This window comes from Drosophila albomicans, chromosome 2L (genome assembly GCF_009650485.2).
Source record: "Drosophila albomicans strain 15112-1751.03 chromosome 2L, ASM965048v2, whole genome shotgun sequence".
NCBI lineage: Eukaryota > Metazoa > Arthropoda > Insecta > Diptera > Drosophilidae > Drosophila > Drosophila albomicans.
Window position 1 is genome coordinate 27,925,470 of NC_047628.2, and position 22,317 is coordinate 27,947,786.

The following is a 22,317-nucleotide window of genomic DNA, read 5'->3' on the forward strand; positions in this document are numbered from 1 at the left end:
CTCTAATCTGTCACTTTCTAATCTCGTTCTGCACATCAAATTCATTGAATGATTTCAAGCACAGTGTCGAATAGCTTTCGGCAACTTCTTTTGCTTTATTCAAAAGCATTCAAAACATTTAAAAAATTGCATACAAATGAAAGCAAACAAAACTTTTACAATTGCATAGTGCAAATATATTGTAAATATTTTTTGATTGAAATTTTGATTTTTAAATTATTTCATATATGTTGCTATTTCACTAGCTTATGCTTCTTCGGAAACTTACATTTCTAAATTTAAATATAATCAAATAAATTGGTAATATTATGTTGAAATCTACATTGAGTATACGCAGCGTAGTATATGTAGATATTCTAAATGAATTAGCTTATTTGTTAGCTGTTGAGTGCATGGAAGGTACAGAAACTTTACTTAGTAATAAAAAAGTAAATAACATTTAGTTGATTTGATGGTGCATTAAGTATACATAGCGTTGAACAGATATGCTATAGAAACAAACAAATTTGATAGATGCAGATAGATAGATAAATAGATTCTACGAATTAGAAGATATAAGATATAAATGGGATAAATAAATATACATTTTAAAATGTAGTTGATTAATTATTTAAACTTGCAGTCACATTACGTAAACGTGGCTTAGTATTATATTCTATAGGGATAAATGAATAAAACTATCTAGCTGCTGACTAAAAAAAATCAAAATTTAAATATTTAGTAAAATTGCAGCTATATTAAGTATACGTAACGGTGTGTAAATATTCTCTACAGATAGTCTGTAATAATAAATGTATTAAGTTATTTGTTAGCTGTTCCAAATTTTAAAGTTTTTAAATTTGCAGCCATATTAAGTATACGTACCGTTGTATAGATATTTAAGTTTGATAAATGAATTAAGTCATTTATTGGGCTGTTGAATACAAGTTGATTAGCTGCACTTTCTAACCCAGTGACACAATTCGGCAGTCACTCAGTTTGTTATCCCCAAAAAGCGATGCCAATTTTTCAAGGCAGGGCAATTACAAAGGGCAAAAAGTTAAGCACCAACTGTCAAGTCAGGTGGTGAAGGTGCAGCTCAAAAAAAAAACCAAAGAGAGACGACAGCAAAGCGTGGGTGGAAGGTGGAAAGTTGCCACTTTAATGAAAACTTTTGCTGTGGCGCTTAGCGGTTTGGCAACTTCAACGCCGAGAGCAACGGCAACAGCAACAGTAGTCGGGTAATCAGCCATGTTATGGCAGTTTGGCAGTCACTGGCTGGCTGGCCCCTCATATCCTTTGGCGTCCTCAATCTGTGGACTTTGCGCCGGCTGTCGTGGCCCTGTGCAGCGGTTACGGTTACGGTTACGTTTACGGCAATGGGGATTACGGCCTTGCGATGCACTTGAAATAGTTGTTATTGCCCTCTCTCTCTCTCGCTCTTGTTGTTGTTGACAGCAACAGGATAATCTGCTTGGTGTGCATCCGCAGTCTCATCAGCGCCAACGTCCTGTTTGTCTATATCTCTCACTGTGCTGTTGCTGCTGCTGATGTGTGTATTAGTCTCCATCTCTCTCTCTGTGTCTCTCTGCTTGTATTGGTTTCGTCGCCTTTGCTTCCTTTTCCTTCTCCTTTTTTTGGTGAGGGGCTTTTTCTCAAAATACAAAAAAAGAGCAAAAGAAAAAAACTCAAAATTGCGGCGCAAAACTTTGTGCGAGGCTTTGCTCGGTTGCATTTTTCTGGGTTTGTTGCACTTTTGTTCGGGGCAGCTTTTAGTGGCTTCATTTGTTTTTGCCTTTGGTCTCTTTTGGCATTTTAAATCAGTTTGTTTTTGTCGCGGTATTCGGCAGAGAAAAAGGGCATGCGGATCACATGGCGTGTGTGGAGGCTTTAATTAACCGAATAACCAAATACCTGTTACAATCGGCTTAAATTCGGATATTCATCACAATCACAATTAGTCGACTAAACAAATAGCACAACAATTTCAAAGCTAACTAATGAGTTGTTTAGAAGCGAATTTGCTTTTAACTTTATTGAAAATTTTTGTTTATTTTGCTTTTTAGATTGACCTGGATTTTGTGATTGTTGGTTGAACTTTATTTTTAAATTAATTTGATTTTAAATTTAATATTTGATTTTTCTATTTTAAAGGGAATTTCGATTTATATAGTTATGAATTCATTCAAGTTCATTTGCACAACCTTAGAATTGAACAAACTTATAATATTGGTTTAAGCTTCGATTCTTTGCTTCAATACTTCTTTTTTTTATCTGCATGTCCTTCTTCATTAATTTTCATTTATTGCTTGCTCTTTTTTGTATATTTTTAATATTTATGAGATATAGCAATTTGGTATTAAAATTATTTCAAAATTAATTGGGTATCTCACAATCGAGCACAATCGACTTTTATTAGACTATTTGAACTATATTTATATATTTAGTTTAGAATATTAACTTTTAATAATTGATTAAATCAACTTAATTCTTATTCATATTGTATATTGTTTTGCTTTAGAACTTTCTTAATTTCTTGCCTCAAAGTTATTCTAATCCTTCGTTTATTTTTTGCACTTCATTCCCTTGCAATATCTTTTTATCATGTCAACATTTTCGTTTTTAAAAAATACCATTCTATGTAAATATTAAAGCACATTCAACAGACTATAGTAAACGCTGCAGCTTCCCGTCGCTTCGAATAATATTGCAGAATATATCTGGATGATGGTGCGTCGAGCACTTGATCCAGTCAAGTTTTGGTTGGCATCGAAAAGTGTCAGCTCTCGCTTCATTTCCGGCTGCGCACATTGCACATTATCCTTGACACTTTTAGCAGCTATTTGCACTTTGCTTTTCATTTCATTCTCATTTTTCGCCATTTTTCTTCCCCGTTTGCATCCCTTCAACGTTTTGCTTTGTTTACTGAATTATCAGTGCGCTCATTATACGCGCTGCAGGGGGGCGGCTCGACGACTGGTGGGCGTGGCAGTGACACGACTCTTGCAGTTTTCAATGTGCCTGTGTCCTTAACCAGGGACAGAGGCATGTCCTGTGGGGATTTATGTGACGTTGATGCCTTGACTTGCTGGCGAAACTTGTTGAGCGCGCTGTGCAAGCTTTTGGCTTATATCACGTCACGGATATATGTGCCAAGGATACGCCCAAGCTAATCAATAAATGCACGAGTGCAAAACTATTTTTCAATTTCGGTACTGCAAAAGTTGCTTTTTTAACAGCAACAACGAACATTTGGCGACTATGCGTAGTGCAACATTCATTAAAGTGAATGAGAGAAGGGACGAGAGAGAGAGAGTGAGAGTGGGAGAGGGAAAAGTAAAGGAGACAGAGAGAGGCAGAGAATGGGAGAGTGGGAAGGAGACATTTGCTGGCTTCACACGCAGCTATTAGCGCACATATCGATTGCCAATATTGGCAATTGAAATGAATGGCGAGGCAAACGCACTGCGGTGTAGTTTGTTGGCAGTTGGGGCTGAAGCCAAGGACATGGCAAACTAAATGTCGGCACGTCCTGAACTCGGCTAAAGCAAACAAAGCACCCGCAACACGAAGAAGAAGAAGCACAACTGTAAATGTAACAGAAACTGTGACTAAAACAGAAACTGAAACTGAAACAGAAACAGGTAGCAGCTGCCTCCTGACGCTAAAGTGCCAACTTATGGCACACAAAAATGCTTGAATATAATGGCCTGTGTTCGCCCCGGTTGCTGCCAGTGGGCGTGGCATGCAATTGTGGTGCCACAAAAGGCAGCAGCAGCAGCAGCAGAAGACGAAGAAGTCAACGACGACGACGATGGCGACGACGACATGCAAAAGTGGAACGTGCAGCGTTGGCATTAAGTGGCATGTGGCAGCCGCAGCAAGGACACTGATAATGATGAAAAAATTCCCAGCTCACACACACACACCAACACAAGCACACACAATTTATCTGCCGCACACACACACACACACAACTACTGACGAGCATAAAAATTGCACTGGCAGCCCGAAGACAGTGACAAAAAGCCACTTGCCAGGCCAGATATATACAAGTACATCTGCGAGTGTGTGAGTGTGTGTGCTGCCCCTTATAACCCTGGGCAACCCTTTTGCTCATGTGTTGCACAGGGCGCACCATCAGCAGCAGCAGCCACATTCACCTGGACAGCAAGCGGAGGCAAACAGCAAACGAAATCGACCTTGACTGACAGCTTGACATGAACTCGACTGCTCTCAGCATAGCTGCTGTACCGCCCCCACCTCCCACTTTTACATTCCCTCATCTGCTTCTTCTTCCCACACACATACAACCAAACACTTTAGCCAGCAACATTGGGCTCATTATTTTCGCTTTAGCCGGTCAGCAGCAGCAGCAGCAGCGAGAGAAATGGGACAGGCAATATTAATGTGCATGTGCATGTGCATGTGTGTGTGTGTAAGTGTGTGTGTATTTAAATATGTGTATGTATGGGTGTGTTTGTGCTCTTCTTAAAGCCGCCAAACCGCAAAGAGCTGGGCGAGGTTGCGGTTAACAGCTTAAACTGCTCTTAGGATTCCACGATACGTTTTTATACCAACTTTTATTATTTTTTCCGTGCACTTTATTTTAAATGAATGCCCCTCAGTCTGATATCAAGTATATAGCAAAACAATTCCTTAAGCATTTGGTTCTTTAGAGTAAGTGTGTATGGTAAAAGAAATCTTTATTGTGCGTTATTTGATGCATTAAAAGTGAGATAGTTCTTGAAGTAAAAGAAATATAGGAACCATATTCAAAAATAATGAGTAAATAAATCTAAGAATAGATCAGCATTTTAATTAAGATGAACACTATCTTAAATATTATGTTTATTATGTTTAGTAAAAGAAAACTTTTTAGTGTTTTTTTTTTAAAGCATTAAAAGTGAGAGCAAAAGAGAATATAGAAACCATACTCAAAATAATAAATACTCAAAATAATATTTGGCTCTATAAAGTAAACATGTTTAGTGAAAGAAATCTTTATTGTGTGTTATTTGATGCACTAAAAGCGAGACTGTTCTTTAGGTAAAATAAATATACATAGAAGCCATTTTCAAAATAATGAGTAAATAGAATAAAATAGATCAGCATTTTAATTAAGATGAACACTATCTTAAATATAATATTTGGCTCTACAAAGTAAACATGTTTAGTAAAAGAAAACTTTTTAGAGTTTTTTTAAAGCATTAAAAGTGAGAGCGAAGAGAATATAGAAACCATACTCAAAATAATAAATACTCAAAATAATATTTGGCTCTACAAAGTAAACATGCTTAGTAGTAGAAATCTTTTTAGTGTGTGTTTTTAATGGATTAAAAGTGAGACAATATAGAAACCATACTTAAAATAAGTAATAAAGTACAAGTATGCAATTTAATTAGATCAGACTATCAGAATTGTAGTTAAGATAAACAAAATCCTTAAGCATGTAGCTGTTTAATATTATACGTGAAAAGTGTGACAGCTCCTTAACGAAATTTGAATACTTAGTAAGAGTTTTTGTATTAATTTTTCACTGCATATTAGTTAAATAATTATCAGAAATTAGTCAAGTTTATGTACTGTAAATATACACTCACCTTCAGATACAACCCTTACTATTTATAATTTGTACTAAAATGCTTGCAATAATTTAAAAAGCAGTTAAAAGTCGTGCATAAATTGTCGCTCAATTAAAATGCTTTGCTCATATTTATTGCAGGTGTTAAAACATGTGATTTGAGTTGATTTTTCGTAAATGCATTAAATTGTGCTGCAGTTACAAAGTGAGAAAGAGAGAGAGAGAGTGGGGGGGGGGGGGGGGAAGGGAGTCTGAATTTGCAGCGTGCAAGTTTATGGCCCTTAAAAGTAGGCAACATTTTTTATTCAAATGCCTGCAGGTCATCAGAATGTCAGCAACGCGCTGCTGCTGTTGCTGCTGCTGTGACAATGTGTGCGTGTGTGTGCGACAAGCATGGGTGTGGCAACTAGAGGGGGAAGTGGGGGGCAGTATAGAGCCCGCATGTAGCAGATATCATGTCGACACACTGAGGCAGAGAAAAGAGCGAGTGGAAATTGGGCTTTGGGTTTTGGTTGTTTGGGGTTCGGGTTGCGGGTTTGGGTTTGGAGTTTTGGTTTTTGGTCCGTGTCAAAGGTTCATAAATTCCTTTTAATCCTGCTTTATGGCGACATCACATCGAACATGAACTTTAACGCGACGACTACGAGAACGACAGCGACAACGACGCGACTTCATTTGCATTTTACAACTTCATTTGTGCGAAGCGAAATAAAAGAAATGTTCGCAATTTTCACACAAAACCAATTGGCGCGATTTCTCTGTGTGTGTATGCGAGTGTGTGGGTGTGTATTGAAGTATGTGTGTGTGTGTGCTATAAAATTATTGTTTAATCTTGCCAACTGACCGGGGCGTGGCAGCCAAACACGCCCCAGCAGAAGGAGAGAGAGAGGAAAGGAGAAACGAATGTCGCGCGACAAGCGACAATTACTTTGAATATTCGCCCATTCGCCACGCCCCCCGTCGTCCTCTGCCCCTTGGCACGCCCCATTGCTGATTGGTGCCACGAACCGGAAATGAACATTTGCACGGCTGTCGATTGAGCCAGTCATTGACCCCTCTGCCCCCTCTTCTTCACCCCCTTTTACAACCATTAAAATTCGCTTTCTTTTTTTGTATTTTATTTTATTTATTTTCTTCATTTTTTTTTGCTATTTTTCTGTGTTTTGTTTCAATTCTCAACTAATTTATTTATAATCTTTTTTTCTGTTTTGTTTTGTCTTTGAGTTTTAGTTTAGTGACACCCTAAAATATAATGTTGTTGCTGTTTCTCTTGTTATTATTGGTAATTACAATTCTTTTCGTTTCGTTTCGTTTCTGTTCTTGAATTGAGTTGGCGTTGATTAATCTCGTAAATCTTCAACTTTGATTTGATTTTTGCACTGTTAAAGTTAACTCAAAGTTCTAGTAAAACGTGTCTAACAATGAAACAAAACAAATAAACACACAATCAATCACCATCAATCAATCAATCAATGCCTGCAGTCTTTGCCAACTCAATTCCCCACTTACAATAGGTATTTCTTTAATATATATATTTTTTAATTATAATTATTATTATTATCATTTAATTAGATCGCTTAAAGTACAAAAACACTTTTAGTTGGACTAACACGAGAGTTTCTGGGGGGAAATATTTGGAGAGTTGAGTTTTCTTCTTTTCTATTTTTTCAAATAGTATTTTTTTTTGTCAGAGGATAAAGGGGAAGGGGAAGGGTGGGGAACTGTCTATACACTTACATTGTGACTGACTTTTGTTGTTGTTAATATGCGTAGCGAGTAGAAAGAGTGGAAAAGTGTGTGTTCTATAATACAACAGAGGGGCTGGCCAACGAAGAGCCAGAGAGTGATAAACCCCAGCTACCTAAACCTAAACCTAACTAATGCGAAGTTTCGAAAAATTCATTACACAACACCTTGCAAGCAGTTGAAGAAATGTGATGTCATTTTTTTTTATCAATTTATCTTTCCATTTGTTCTAGTTCTGTATTCATCTTGGTTATACGATTTATTAAATGAAGATGTACATAAAATTAAATATTAATTTATATTTGATTTAAAAAACATCTTCATTTCATAAAACGTATGTCATAAATCATATTTTGTATCTACTAAATGCAAGGCTCAACATTAATTTCATTTTTCATTTGCTGTTTTAAATAGTTGTGGCAACGTAAATTATATTTCTTTTGTAGCTTAAGCATTGCTGAATATTTTTCATTAATAACTTTTAAATTCTTGATTCATTTCTAGTTAGTTTCAGTTCAAATTCAAATTAGAAATTAATAATTGATTTAATTGACTTGGCAGCTATGTTGTTTCGCAAATATTAGCTACATCAATTGTAGAGCTTAATAAAAGTAGTTTTAATAGACAACTTAGATATGATTATGCTTTTACTTCCTTAGAAACAATTTTTTGTGTTTACTTTAGCAAACTTTAAGAATTAATTCAAAAATGGTTCCATATTTTGTTTAAAAACTTTAAGCAGTGTAGAGAAAATACAAATTAAAATATATTTTTGTTCTGGGGGCAAACTCATCTCTGATCTTTCATAATCATTATGATAACATAAGATGTTCTTCCAATAACTAGTTTTAACTTTAATAAATTTAGAGAATATATTTGCTTGCTTTATTGAATATCTTGAAATTCCAATTGAAATTGAAAATTCCGAACTGAAGAATAATCAAATATTGAAATTGGTTCAAATGCCTTTAGAATTCTTGCGAATTTTTCAAATATTAAAATTTGGTTCAAATGCCTTTAGAATTCTTGCGAATTTTTTGCTTGCAGCTTTCAAAAATAATATAATTTCATAATAGTAATAATTTCAGCTCTAAAAATAAGTTATTTAAATAATTTACCTGCCATTGCCTAGCAATTATTTGAGTTTGATTAAAATTGCTTCCCACAGGAAATACAAATATCAATCAGTTCATATTTCTTTAGAATTATTGCGACAGTTTATAAAGCTCTTCTTCCATTACTATTTCCAACATTTCAAACATTTCAGCAAATGTTTGCCGTTTGCTTAGCAAATTCTTGAGTTTAATCAAAATGTTTCTCTCAGAAAATTCAAATAATATTCACCGCTTCTTCAACTGCTTTGCAAGGTTAGATGTGTGCTTCGGTGTGGACCGAAGTCGCTTTTGGTAACTTTTGTGGCTTAGTCGACTGTACACAAGTTCGATTAGCTCTTGAAGATATCCTGGCCCGGCTGAGGCGAAGAGGCGCCACCGCCAGCGCCTCCATTGCTCTGCTGGCCAACTGCCTCGGCAGCATTGAGGCGCTTCAGCATCGCATTGCGATGGAGCCAATAGGGAGGCGGATCGGGCGGCTGGCCGGGGAGGAGAGTTTTCGCCTTGAGGGTGCTGGTCGGGGGCTTGGGACTGTGCGAGGCTGTGGCCGCGCTGTACATCACAGGATCGGCCAGCTGGGCAGCCGACTGGCCGATGGCGACACGCAGTGGCGTCTCCTTTTTGCGTATCGTGTCGCAGGTCTCCTTCATTTTGCACAGCTGATCCTGCAGATTGCGATACTCCTCGAGGAATCGCTCCAGCTGCGCCGCATGATAGTCATAGGCAGCTGCCGACGAGTTGGCAGCCCCCGCCGCTCGAGTGGCCAGCGCTGAGAAATCCAACAGCGGCGTCGCTGCGCTGCTAAGCGAACGCTGATGCTGAACAGGCGACGACGGTAAACTTGGCTTCTGGCCCAAATGATGGGCATGCAGTCCCCCCTTGTGGGCTCCACTCTGCACCAGATTCAAGAAACTATTCGCCCGTTGTCCGCCACCTGTGTAGGTCGTTGTGCTGGCATAGTTGGCATAGCTCGACTCTGCCGAGTAGCGTCTACCTAATCCCATCGCCTCGTTGAGGAAACTCCCGTCGCCCAAAGTGCTGCTGCCGTACTTGCTCGAGTTGTCCGCCAGCAGCGGCGATTGGCTGTCCGACGAGTTGCGGAAATACTTGCCGCTGTGCTTCAGTTTCCTCGGCAGCGTGCACAGTCCCCCGTTCGTTGTTGCCCCCGCTCCTGCTCCGCCGGGATAAACGTGACCCGCCTGGGATTGAGCTTGGGCCACCGCATACTTGGCAATGTCCAGCAGATCGGGATAGTTGCTGTCGAAGAGATCATGCTCCTGGCCATCGCCATTGCTGCTGCAGAACACCGAGGTGGCCATCTCGTCTGCCGCATGGTTGCCGTAGTGCGTGAAGGGCGTGGCAGTCGTTGCCCCTTGACCCGCAACTGGCTGGCTGTGCGGCGAGGTGATCTTCGTTGTCGCTATGGGCGTCGTCTTCCAGCTGCTCGCATAGCCCGCAAGCCGAGCAGCTGCATCCACTTGACTGGAGATCGAACTTGAAGCTGAATCGGTGCTGTAAAGTAAGGGGAGATTTGCTTTTAGATGGAGTGTATAAAAAGGGAATATAATAAAGTTGGAAGATGGGGATTAGGACTTTTAAATAAGGCAATGAACAAGGTTGACAGTTTGGGGGAAGATGAAAAGGGTCTAGCGAGAAAGTCTACGAATCTTTAGGGGCATAATCAGCATTCGACTCTGTTATAATATGGCACATTATTCATTTCATTTCATTACTCTCTAGATCTACAACATTTATTCCTTCAGTAAATGTGTAGTAAATTGCTTAGGAGCCCGCTCTCTAGCGTTTTTCATAATTCCATTTCCTAGTGCTGTTAGCTAACATTATGCATATGAGTTTATAATTTAAGTATAAAATTCAGGTTCAAAGCGAGTTACAGTTCAATCTAACTAGTACCTGACTTAGTTAAAGGCCTAAGCAGACAGAACTAGTAAATTCAAGATAGGTAATAAATTTATTTGTTATCTATGCTTCAATAAAAGTTATAATAACTTTAACAGCAGCTGCAGTTGATTAGGAACACATTTCGCTGTAGTTTTAGTTACTATTTCACTGCTTCTCAAATTAGTAACTAAAACTACAGCTCTAAAAAGTATAGAAACCCGTTCTATATTTCCTGAAGTGTCTTAACTTTGTCTTATAGCTTTGCCTTGTAGAGCTTCACAACTATTTGATAGTCGTTGATCAGAAGCACACACATATACACACTAACACATGCATATCTAAGCTAAGCAACCTCTGTAAAGCTCTTCTGCCTTGCCACGCCCATTTTTCCGACTCGATTTCACTAATATCTCGGTCCGCCGCCTAGTCAAGCACATCCATATGCATTTGAACCAAATACAGTCAAATTTTTGGCACGTCAATTTTTACCCAAATGTTCGCATTGATTGTGAGACTTCTGCTATGTGAATGTCTTGCACTTTTGCTCAACTGTTGTGAAACAGTTTAGCAATAGCCCCTTAAACAGGCTTAGTAATCTTTGTGAAGCTCGCCTATCTAACCACGCCCACTTAGCACATCCGCCCACTCTAATTTCTCGGTCCGCCGCCTAGTTAAGCACACACACACACATATGACACACTTAAGCTCAAATTTTTGGCACACTTTTTTTACACATTTGCTTAACTTAACAAGTCAATGTCTTGCCTTCCAGCTCAACTGTTTAGTAACAGCCGTGCACATATACACACACACTCATGCACAAATAAGCTAGCACTTCCTTGTGAAGCTTATCTGTACGACCACGCCCACTTAGCAGCTCCTTTTTCACTAATATCTCGGTCCGCCGCCTAGTCAAAGACATTTATATGCATTTGGCAAAAATATATTAAAATTTTTGACAACCACTTTTTCGGTCACTTTAATCAACTAATATCAGCTTGCTCTGTTAATGCATTGCAATGTCTGGCTGTTCACCTTAACAGTTGAGTAACAGTTGAACAATAGCCCCTCAAACAAGCCTTAGCAGTCTTTGTAAAACTCTCCAACCCGACCACGCCCATTTATCACATTCGCCTTCACTAATATCTCGGTCCGCCACCTAGTCAAAGCCACTTACAGGCGTTTGATTCACAAAAACTAAAATTTTTGGCAAGTCGTTTTTACACACAAGCGATTAGCTTCATAGCATTGAACTTCTGCTAAACTATTTAATGAGAGTCACAACTGATTAGTAAAAGTTGATGAAAAGTACATTAAGAATGCTTAGGCAATCTTTGTCAAGCTCTTCTGACTGACCACGCCCACTTATCCGAATCGAGTTCACTAATTTCTTGGTCCGCCGCCTAGTCAAACACATCCATAAGCATTTGACACAAATAAGTTCAAATTTTTGGATTATCAGCCTCATACTATGTGAATATCTTGTATTTATGTTCAACTGTTGTGTAACAGTTGGGAAAAAGTAGCCTAAACCAGACTGGCAATTTGTGTGAGGCTCATTTGCTTGACCACGCCTACTTAGCACATCCGCCCACTCTTATATATTGATCCGACGCCTAGTCAAAGACACAGCATTAAGCACATTTAAAATCAAATTTTTGGCAAACTATTTTTTACACTTTCAAACGAAAGAATTCTGAAAACTACATGATTAGCTAAGCAATCTTTTTGAAACTCTTTTATTTGATATTTTCATATTTCCATATCTATTTACTTAATTATAAGATATATGTTTTATTTATACTGATTATAGAATATAGTGTATTTTATTTGTGTATCCTATTTACTTGATTACATCTTCAAATTCGAGTTACTCAATGCGAACACTCTTTACTTCTATGCTTCAGTGTTTTATTAAAATAATATCAGATTATTTTAAGAATATGAGGCAAAGCTTTGAATCAACTAAAAAACATTATTTAAGCGCACTTCAATTGCCGTTTTTATATATTTCAAAATGTAGAGTTTCAGTAATTTACAAAAGCAAAATTCAAGTTCTGTACATACGATTTTTATACCCACTACATATTTAAATTTTCAAATATGGCTAAATTGTGTTCACTGGCACATTTTATGGCCCTAACAACTTTTGAAGTCAAGTGACAAAATAGATTAGAAATTGCTGCGATACGAGCACAAAACTCCATAACTACACACTCGATTAGCTTCGCTTCACTTCACTTCATTTTTCATGTTCCTTTTTCTCTACCCATAACTCGCATTTTATAACTTTAGTATTTGTCAATTACATGACATCGATTAGTGAGCAACCCTCTGGCAGGCATGAGGAATCTATTTCCGTTCTCGAGTTGAGTTGAGTTGAGTTGTTGAGGCAACCCTCGTTGGCTTGTCTTGTCTTGTGTCTATTAGCTCGCATAGATATTCATTATAGTGCAGCCGAGTGGCACTTGCGAGTGGAGAAGTGGAGGCGGTGCACTCAGAGGAGACGCCAATCAGCGAGGGTGCCCAAAAATAAAACACTCATACGCCACGTTGGCAGAGGCAACGCATATTTCGCGCGTCATTAGCACGCGTTTGCCACAAAGAGATTGTCAAGAATGGGTAAAGAGAGGAAAGGCGGAAAGGGGGAAAGGCGGAAAGTGTCAAGTGTTGCCCATAATACAAGCTGGGATCCGGGGTCGAGGAAGGCACTCGAGCATGACAGCTCTTTGACGCAGCAGGACAATTGCCACTCGAAGTAACGAACCGCATGGCACAAAAGCAACGTCACAGTGAAGGGAGGAAGAGGGAGGTAAAGGGGGAGAGGGAGGCCAACTTACCCGCCGATGTCAATCAGTCGTGGTATGTGCAGATCCGTTTCCTCCATCGCCGTCGACGTCGTCGTCGTCGTCGTCGCTGTGGCTGCCACTGAATTATTCGCAACGGATGCGGAAATGCCATTGGAGCCCTTGCGCTGCAGTTGGTGCTGAGGATGTGGCAGCTGTAGCTGCAGCTGCGGTGGCGATGACGATGACTCCTCGTCCTCGTCGTCGCAGTGCGTCGACACATGCAGGTAGTCGCCATTGCGTCGCGTGCCATTTCCCGCGCTCGGATTCACAATCGCCGCGACGTCAGCATTGCTCTCACCTCCGCCCGCACTCAGTGGTGTGTGCGTGGCCCGCAGATAGCTCGATTCCTCGACGTCGTGAAAGAGCGCCGCACCCGTGGCGCTGCCGCCACCGCAACTGGCACCGCCACCGAGATCGGGACGCACTCGGGATGTCATCTCAATCTTCTCGTAGCTCTCGCTGCGTCGCACCGGCGGCACCGAGTTCCACAGTCGCAGCTTCCGGCGCCGTCGCAGCGAACAGAAGCAGATGGCCGCAAACGAGGAGCCGACCACAAACAGCAGCGCAGCCAAGACGCCCAGCAGCACGATGCGCACACCGAGAGGCGCCTCCGGTGGACGTCGAGAGACAGCCAACGTGACGCTCGCCTCCACTTTGCCCGCCTTATTCTCCGCGGCACAGGTGTAAATGCCCGCATCCTGCATGTCTGCCGTGAGTATCGTGAGATTCGATGCATTCCTCAGCATGTTGACCACATACGTCTTGCGGCCTTGCGTCGCTGCAGCGGTGCGTGGCTCATCCGCTGCATCGCCAGCGCCGGCGGCACTCAGGTTCGCTATCAGGCGATTCTTGAGCAGCCAACGCACCGCAGGCTGAGGCACGCCCTCGACGTAGCAGCTCATGGTCACGTTGCGTCCCTCGACGCCATGGGCTGTGGTATCGGTTGCCACAATCTGCGGCACGCACGCAAAGTCATCCACATCCAGCTTGTCCCAGGCACGCCCTGCCAACCGGGCAGGTGACTCGCAGGTTGGGGGAATGCCGCTGGGAATGTTCTGTTGCAACATCCAGGAGCGCAACGGCCGCAAGCTGCAGCTGCAGTTCCAGGCATTGCGCGCCAGCTCGAGGCCGTGCAGCGAGGCAAGGGATGTGATGGTGCCGGAGCGGACTTCGCTCAATCGATTGCCATCGAGCTTGAGCCACTCGAGGCTGCTCTCTAGGCCGGCAAAGGCGCGGACAGCGACGCTGCTCAAGCGACAATCGCTCAGCTCGAGGCGCACCAGCTGCGGCACATGGCCGAAGGCGTCGTCGGGCACCCGGCTGATGGGATTGCCGGAGAGCCGCAGCTCGCGTAGCTCGGAGACGTGAAAGAGGGCGAGCGAGGGAATCGCTGCCAGCTGATTGTGACTCAGATCCAATTCGACGAGGTTGATGAGCTTGCGGAACGCATGACGTTCGATCAGCCGCAGGCGACAGCGTGCCAAATAGACCTTCTGCAGATTGAGCAGCTGCGCCGAGGCGAAACTGTCGTCGGGTATCGTCTGGATGTCGTTGCCGCTCAGATCGAGCAGCTGAGTGCCGGCGTCGAGCGGCTGGGGGATATGTGTGAGGTTGGCGTTAAGGCACAAGACGGACTCCTTGCCGCTCTTCCACTTGCACTCGCACACCGACGGGCACTCGGCACGCAGCTGGCCGCACAGGCAGCACAGCAGCCAGAGGAGCTGGCCCAGCGGTATCGCAATCGGCGGATGCAATCGTCGCAGCGGACGTCGTTCTTTTCGTCGCACCTTGGTGGCCAATGTTCGCTCCCGGGCGCTGTTATCGCTGGCTATGTCGCGTGTCGCGGATCGCTGTCGCAGTCGCAGTCGTAGTTGGAGTCGTCGATCCTCCTCCAGTCGCGCTGTCGCCGCTGCCATCGCATACTAGGAAACCAATCAACGCAACTCCGTCTCTGTTGTTGTTGAACCGGAACGCGCCACGGGCTTCCGCTCAGCTTATGTTGACTGCGTAGAGTAGAAAGATAAGTTGATGGTTAGTGAAGGTTGAGAGAGGTAGAGAATGATTATTAGCTAGTTTTAGAGCAGCTTAGTAAATAGATTAAAGATTCGGGGACAAGCTTTGAAACACATTCCACATTGGGTAGGATTACTAAAAGTTTGTACAAAGAAATAACAGTGAAGGATGCGAGAGTTTGAGATTGATTATTAGCTGGTTTAAGAGCAGCTTAGTAAATAGATTAAATATTCTAGGACAAGCTTTTAAACACAATCCACATTGGATAGAGGTACTAAAAGTTTGTAAAATATAAAGAACCGTTGCACAGGTTTAAAGCTTGAGAGTGATGAGAAAAAGTAGCTTAGAATAGCAATTGAACTATTTTCACATTGGGTAGAACCTTTAAAGGTTGGTAGAAGGAAATAACAATTCAACGGGTCGTATACTTAATGCGTGAAGTGCAACTTACTATACCGAAATAATAAAAGTATCGAGAGTGATAATATTTCCTATTACAGTATTCCAAAGTAAAACTAGTTCAACAATTGCCACATTGAATAGAATAAAAGAATAGTCCAACGAGTCGTATACTTAATAAATTAGATTAGCTTCTTATGGAAACGAAATCTAGGAATTAAAATCTATTAATATTTATTAGATTGTTGCTTGTCTTAATTTTGTTCAATAATTTAACAAATGTATTCAACTCTTTTTCTATGTTTTATTGTCGACTCCCAATTTTGTATCTACATTTAGCAATATATGTACATACTATATATTTAATGCTTTTATACTTCTTCGTAGTTAATTTTTGTGCTATACAATTTTGTACTTCAAAGTTGTATATACACTTTTTTTTAGAAGTCTATTTATGAATGAAACTTTTACTTAACAAGTTGTGTGGGAGCGAACATTAATCATTAAACGAGCCCCTTCCTAACTCACACTTTCGTTGAATGAATGTTCTATTTTCTCATTTTTTTTTTTTTTTTTTTTTTTTTGTTAGGCTGAGTCATGAACAAAGTCAAGTTTGTGGTGACAATTCATTCATTCATAATTAATAATGTGTTGAATCAGTGCCATGCTTATCTAAAAATAGCCTCAGCTATCGAAATAATTCTGAAATAAACACTCATTCACAAGCTATAACAATGGTGAAGCGCAAAGTCATGATAGCTAAAAAAAAAGCATTGAAAAAATTACCCACAATGAAGTTTCCCCTTCTCAGTAATAGCATTTCATTACCAGCTTTTTGTTATATTTGCTATTATTGTCTTTTTGGCTAGTTTTTGATGCAGTTTCAATAGTATAGTTTTTTTTTTACTAAGTGCTAGACAAATCATCAATTTGTTTGCAACTTTTTTAATGCTCTTCTAAGTGATAAAAGCATTGAATGAGTGGCTAAGAAAGAAGTTTTTATTTTAGAAAAGTAGCTTTTATTTAACTAGCTTTTTTTGGATTTGATTTTATAAGCTATTTGATTAGTTATTGGCTCATTTTAGCTAGTTTGACACAGTTTTAATAGTATAGTTTTATATTATTTAGTGCTAGACTAGTTCTGTACTGATTTTTCAAGTAGTTTAATGTAGTTATAAAAGTATAATTTGATGTTATTTAATTATCAATTTATTTTGCCACTTTTCAAATACTTTTCTAAAGTTTTAAAACGAACTTCCATGCCTCAACTGTGTTGCCAACATATGCTAGCGAACCCCGTTTTTATGGCTCTCCTAAAAGTTGGCTGCATTGAAAATAGCTGACCTATATTATGCATTAGCAGCTGCATTCCTGGCAACAATGAAGCCCGCTTCGTTTGTTGTTCGGCAGGTGAGGTGAGGTAAGACTGCGATGTCTGCGATGGGTAATGCAGCTGCCATAAACTTGGCGTTTGTGACATTTTAATAAGCCCTCCGTTCTCGGTGTACTTCCATCATAACTGTCACTTGGTGCAGCGACATTAAGTCATAACAACACCAAGACCAAAGAGCCCCCAAAACGAGCTGCGCGACGTGGAGCGACAACGAACATGAGGCAAAGAGACCGACAGAGAAAGAGACGTAGACGTAGACAGAGATAGAGACAGAGACTATGTCTATGTAGTGGCACTCGCTTCAATTTGTTCCCCTCTCGAAAACTGTGAGTTCACTCGGCTTTTTATCGTGTGGCCCGCGGCTTTTATTTGACTTGTCTGGCAGCCCTCGTTTCTCTCGTTCTCCTCTCTTTTCTCTCTCTCTCCCTCTTCTTTCGAGTCGTGGTTTGTGTTTGCGGCATGTTGCAATTATGGACGAGCAGCATGCAAGTAGAGTAAGCAAAGCAACAGAAACAGTAGCAGAAAGCAAAGCCAGCCACTGCGAGGCCGGTTAATATATAAAATTTGCATGCAGCCAACGGGGCGTATGCACAACATTACAACATTTTAACATTTCCGCTTTAATATTTCAAGCGCAAGGCAAAGACCTCTCTCGCTCTCTCTCTCTCAAAGCCTTCTGATGCAATTACCTTATGAGAACTCTTATCTTATTTATATTATTGCAGATCTGAGTTTGCCAGCCGTACAACATGGCGTATGAATGCGTTGCAAGTTTGTTTGACAAGCAAAAGGAAAGCAGGAGCTTTGATTCAATGAGCAGCTTAATAAGCAATCTTCAAGCAGGTAAGTCTTCTCTCTCTCTCTACACTTATTAACTTGATGTTTATCGATAAGGTTGCCTTCGGTTATTTAATCAGTGGTGCAGCCTTTAGTTGTGGCTAAAGCTTTGGCAACTGTGGCAACTCTGTTGTTGTGTGCTAATGGCAGCTGGCAACAAATATTTTAAAGCGGTTATGCAGTTATCCGTAAAACGGATTCGCAACAAAACCGGAAGCCGCAAAGCAAACAAACGCTTTGCAAAAACCGCGACAAGTCGGTGGTTGAAAAGGGGTGTTTAAAGGGGTGTTGAGAGGGGCTTTAAGAGGGGGTTACTTGGGTCAATACACTGGACGAATGGCAAAACTGGCAACTGGCGACGTCGCCGGCGCATAAAATGAAGTTTTTGCATGTTGCTAAAATACTCAGCCGCATTTTTTGTGCGCCACAGACAACAAACAGTCGAGCGTGCCGCAGACAGACGGACGTTGCATATACATGTGGCACAATGGAAAACACATGTGTGTGTGTGTGTGTGTGTGTCTGGTGGCAGCATTGTCGTCGCTTGCTTCGACCGTTTATCATATGCGAGCATGACGACACCGAAGTGAAGTGTGTGCAACATGCAGAATGCAAAATGCGACTGCTTTTGTTGCCATTGTTGCTGCTGCTGTTGCTGTTGCTGCATTTACTGCAGACACTAATCCTATTTATGTTGCATTGCAGCGAGGTTAATAATTTTATTTGCCAACTGCCAGTGGCACGTCGCATTCAGCTGCAGTTGCAGTTGTAGTTACCATTGCTTAAGCTGCCCCTGTTATGCTTATGCTTGTGACACACGATACGTGCAACATTTTTCTATTCTTTCTCTTTCTTTCTGAATGATTTACTCACTCAAAGCACAATGCCCTCAGTCTGTCTGCTGAGCTGCTGGCCTAATGAATTCTCCATTTGAGCAGGCGACGCAATAAATGTGATTTTATTTAATAACTCATCAAGTATACGACTAGTAGAGTGCGCTATATTGATTCATTTATGTGTTCTCACATTCCGAAACTGCCTTGCAGCTGTTGTTGTGTTAGTTATAGGGCATTCAAAGTATTAAGTGACAGCTGCCAAATGTTTGCTGACTTTGCTTTGGCACAACAAACTCTTCTCTTCTCATACTTTTACTCTTCTTTCTATCTCTCACTCTGGCAGTTTTTCTCTCGCACTGCTTTAATGTAAAAATAATGTCCTTTCAGGCCGCATTGATTGCAAATAAATTACACACATTTGGCAGCCAGGGCAACAGGAAATGGAACCGAAATTGAGACGAAGACTGAGACGGAGACGGAGACTGAGACTGAGACTATGAGTTGAAGCAAAGACTGAGACTGAGACGAAGACTTCGACTTCGGCTTGGACTGTGCCGCAGTCAGATTAAGTGCCCGACGAGTCGATGTTGACTTCATAAAGTGAGAACAAAAAAACAGAAACGAGGACAGTAACAAAAAGGAAGCAGAACAAAAAGCAAAAGACGAGCGCAACAAAAGCTACAATAAATGCTGGCAAAAATGGCAACGCCATTAATTTCACTTTGGCGCCGACGCCGTTGAAACTTTAATTAGAAAATCCTGGCTGAGATTTTGTGTAATTTTCTTTTGATGCTGCTCTGTTGCTGCTGCTGCTTGGCCACTGATAATGAAGTTCCTTTTCCTTGTACTTTTCTTGTTTTTGCGTTCACACTTCCGGCTTCATTATGCGCAAATTATTTTAACTGCACTTTTTGACGCCGTCCCCTCTCCTTTTCTCTCTGTGTTTTTTCGGGCGGCCTGGGTAAATATTTTCAGTAGCTGCAGCCGCAGCTGAGACTTTGATAGAGAATTCCCTTGGCCCAAGTCCTTAGCGAAAAGTAATCTACCCAACCCGAGTTCCTCTCTCTCTCTTTCCCCTTTTGCTCATCTGCTGAGTTCGCCGTTTCACTGTTCACTGTTCACTGTCATTATTCATTTTTGTGTGTATTTCTTTTATGCTGTGTAACCTTTGCCGCATTGTTTCTAGCTGCTGCTGCTGTAAAGCAATTTTCGTAAGCATAATAGACTTTCCTCGCTGGCCAGCGAAAAAGGCAAAAAAAAAGAGATCGGTAGAAAAAAATACTGTAAAGAAAGCAAACAAAATGCCATAAAAATCAAGGGGGGGAACAAAATGAAACAGCAGCTAAGCGTTATTTCTCAAGGGGCGCAAAACCTGAGGATTATGTCGAGGGTTAAGCCGACTTTCCTTCTTCCTCTTGTGGTCAGCTACTGCGGTAACTAGGCTCAGTTTTTTTTTATGACTCATGCTGCTTGCACTTGCAGTCGGTATTTGCCTATTGCATATTGTTTATCCTGCATCCCTTTTGCGCAACCCCTTCGCTCTCATTTCTGAAGTGCACTCGGCTCTCTTGTTGCTTTGGGCTTTTTGTCAACAGCAACAACAACAACAAGGAGAACAACAATTCTATTGGCATTTGTTGTTGACTTTCGCTGCGGCATTGTGATTAAATGTTAAACGTGGCGTATACGTAATCAGCATACACTACACAAAAATACGAAGTGACGAGGAGCTCTTGACTGGGCAATTTTGCTTTTGCCAAGCGAAATAATTGATGAAGCAATCGGACGGACGGACGGACGGACGGACAACTGCCTGGCAACAATTTGTGTGTCGTATTTATAGCTTAAGGAGGTCAAGCCAATCGATAGGCATATTGAATTCAATGTTTTGGACAAGTTATTGTTGCGCACGACATTTGCTGATTATCGTAAATCACTTGAGAGCCTTGCACAACTCGCAAAAATCTCGACATGAATATGCTTTTTTCATTTCCCATTTCGAATTTTTCATTTATATATATATCTGCGTGGTATATTTACAATTTATGGTCTGACATTGTGACAAAGTTTTTGGCCATTCGTTGTGGCTATTAAAATAACGTTTATCTTTCGAACAAGACCATAAAAAGTGTGCTTAAGTGCTGCTCAATATTCAGCTCGACTCAATTGGCGGATAAATTAAACAGCCCCGCAGTTATGCGAAGGGACAGACTCAGAGAGAGAAGTTGGAGTTGGAGTCTGTGCGTGTGTGTATCTTATTGAGCTATAAATGTTGCAAATAAAAGTTAAATTATATCATCCATCGAGGACGAAGGACCATCGACTACCTTTCGGGCTAAATGCCGTTGCTTTTCCTATTCAGTCTTGGGCTGTCCATTCAAGGAGCTATCTAGCTATCCATCTATCTATCGTCTATCGTCGTTGGGGCCGCAATAACCAATAATACGAAAGCTAATAAAAGTAAACAACCCGACGAAACAAAGGCGACCACATGCACAAAATGCTTTCGGCTGCCCGCATAAACAGTTACACACACATACAGAGATACACTCACATACACAGTCACATACGTTTACAATTTCTAAGCATAAATATCGAAAATACTGTGGGTGCTTCAATTTTACGACAGGAGGCAACAACAAGACAAAACGTCGAGAAGCTGACTTCGTGCCATTCTTCTCTTTGCTTCTTATACCTGCTACTCATAGTGGAAGAAGGGTATTATAACCTTGTGCAGAAGGAGGACTCTCGGGCCCTATCTACTAAGTTTGTATATTCTTAATTTAAATTTGTGCCACGCCAAATTCTGTCTTCGCTTAGACTGACAATTTAGTATACTTTACATTCTACGGTATATTTTGAATGTGGTTCTGCAAAAATATACCAAAAATATCATTTGTTATAATTGTAGTATTTTTGGTATATAATAATTTGGTATATTTTAAATTTAATACTGCACTGTTTTGCTAGTATTCAAAATGGATTGCGAGTATCTCATAGTCGAATATCCTTTGGTATATTTTCAGTATTTTTGTGGTATATTTATTTGGTATATTTTAAAATTAATACCGCACTATTTTGATATTTCAAAAAGGGTAGCGAATATTTCTCAGTCGAATAGCCTTTGGTATATTTTTAGTATATTTACGGTTATTCATTTGGTATATTTTAAATTTAATACCGCACGATTTTGCTAATTCTAAATGGGTAGCGAATATCTTACAGTCGAAAAACCTTTCGTATATTTTCAGTATTTTTGCGGTATATTCATTTAGTATATTTTAAATTTAATACCGCACTGGTCTGCTGCTATTCAAAATGGGTTGCGGGTATCTCACAGTCGAATAGCCTTTGGTATATTTTCAGTATTTTTCGGTATATTCATTTAGTATATTTTAAAATTAGCACAGCATTGTTTTTCTTTCCCACAGTAGCTTTTGGTATATTTTCAGTATTTTTGCGGTATATTCATTTGGTATATTTTAAAATGAATACTGCATTGTTTTGCTTTCTCACAGTATCTCAGAGTCGAGTATACTCAACTGTATCTTTCTTACTTGTGTGACTCTCAAGAGCAACTGACAAACGTTCATTTAGTATATTTTAAATTTAATACCGCACTGGTCTGCTGCTATTCAAAATGGGTTGCGGGTATCTCACAGTCGAA

The 22,317-nt window shown here is 40.6% G+C and overlaps 1 protein-coding gene across 4 annotated transcripts in view; it reads right to left on the reverse strand.

The window, feature by feature from the left end:
• Positions 1 to 8,637: 8,637 nt before the first annotated feature.
• The window catches only part of LOC117564858 (uncharacterized), a 44,498-nt gene continuing 30,818 nt past the window's right edge, over positions 8,638 to 22,317 (reverse strand). For all 4 annotated transcript variants that reach the window (XM_034243800.2, XM_034243799.2, XM_034243797.2 and 1 more), the window contains exons 3-4: positions 13,164 to 15,175; positions 8,638 to 9,933 (exon numbers count right to left, since the gene is read on the reverse strand). In XM_034243800.2, coding sequence (XP_034099691.1) covers positions 8,754 to 9,933; positions 13,164 to 15,088 — 3,105 coding nt within the window. In that variant the 5' untranslated portion in view covers positions 15,089 to 15,175 and the 3' untranslated portion in view covers positions 8,638 to 8,753. The remainder of the gene's footprint in view (positions 9,934 to 13,163; positions 15,176 to 22,317) is intronic.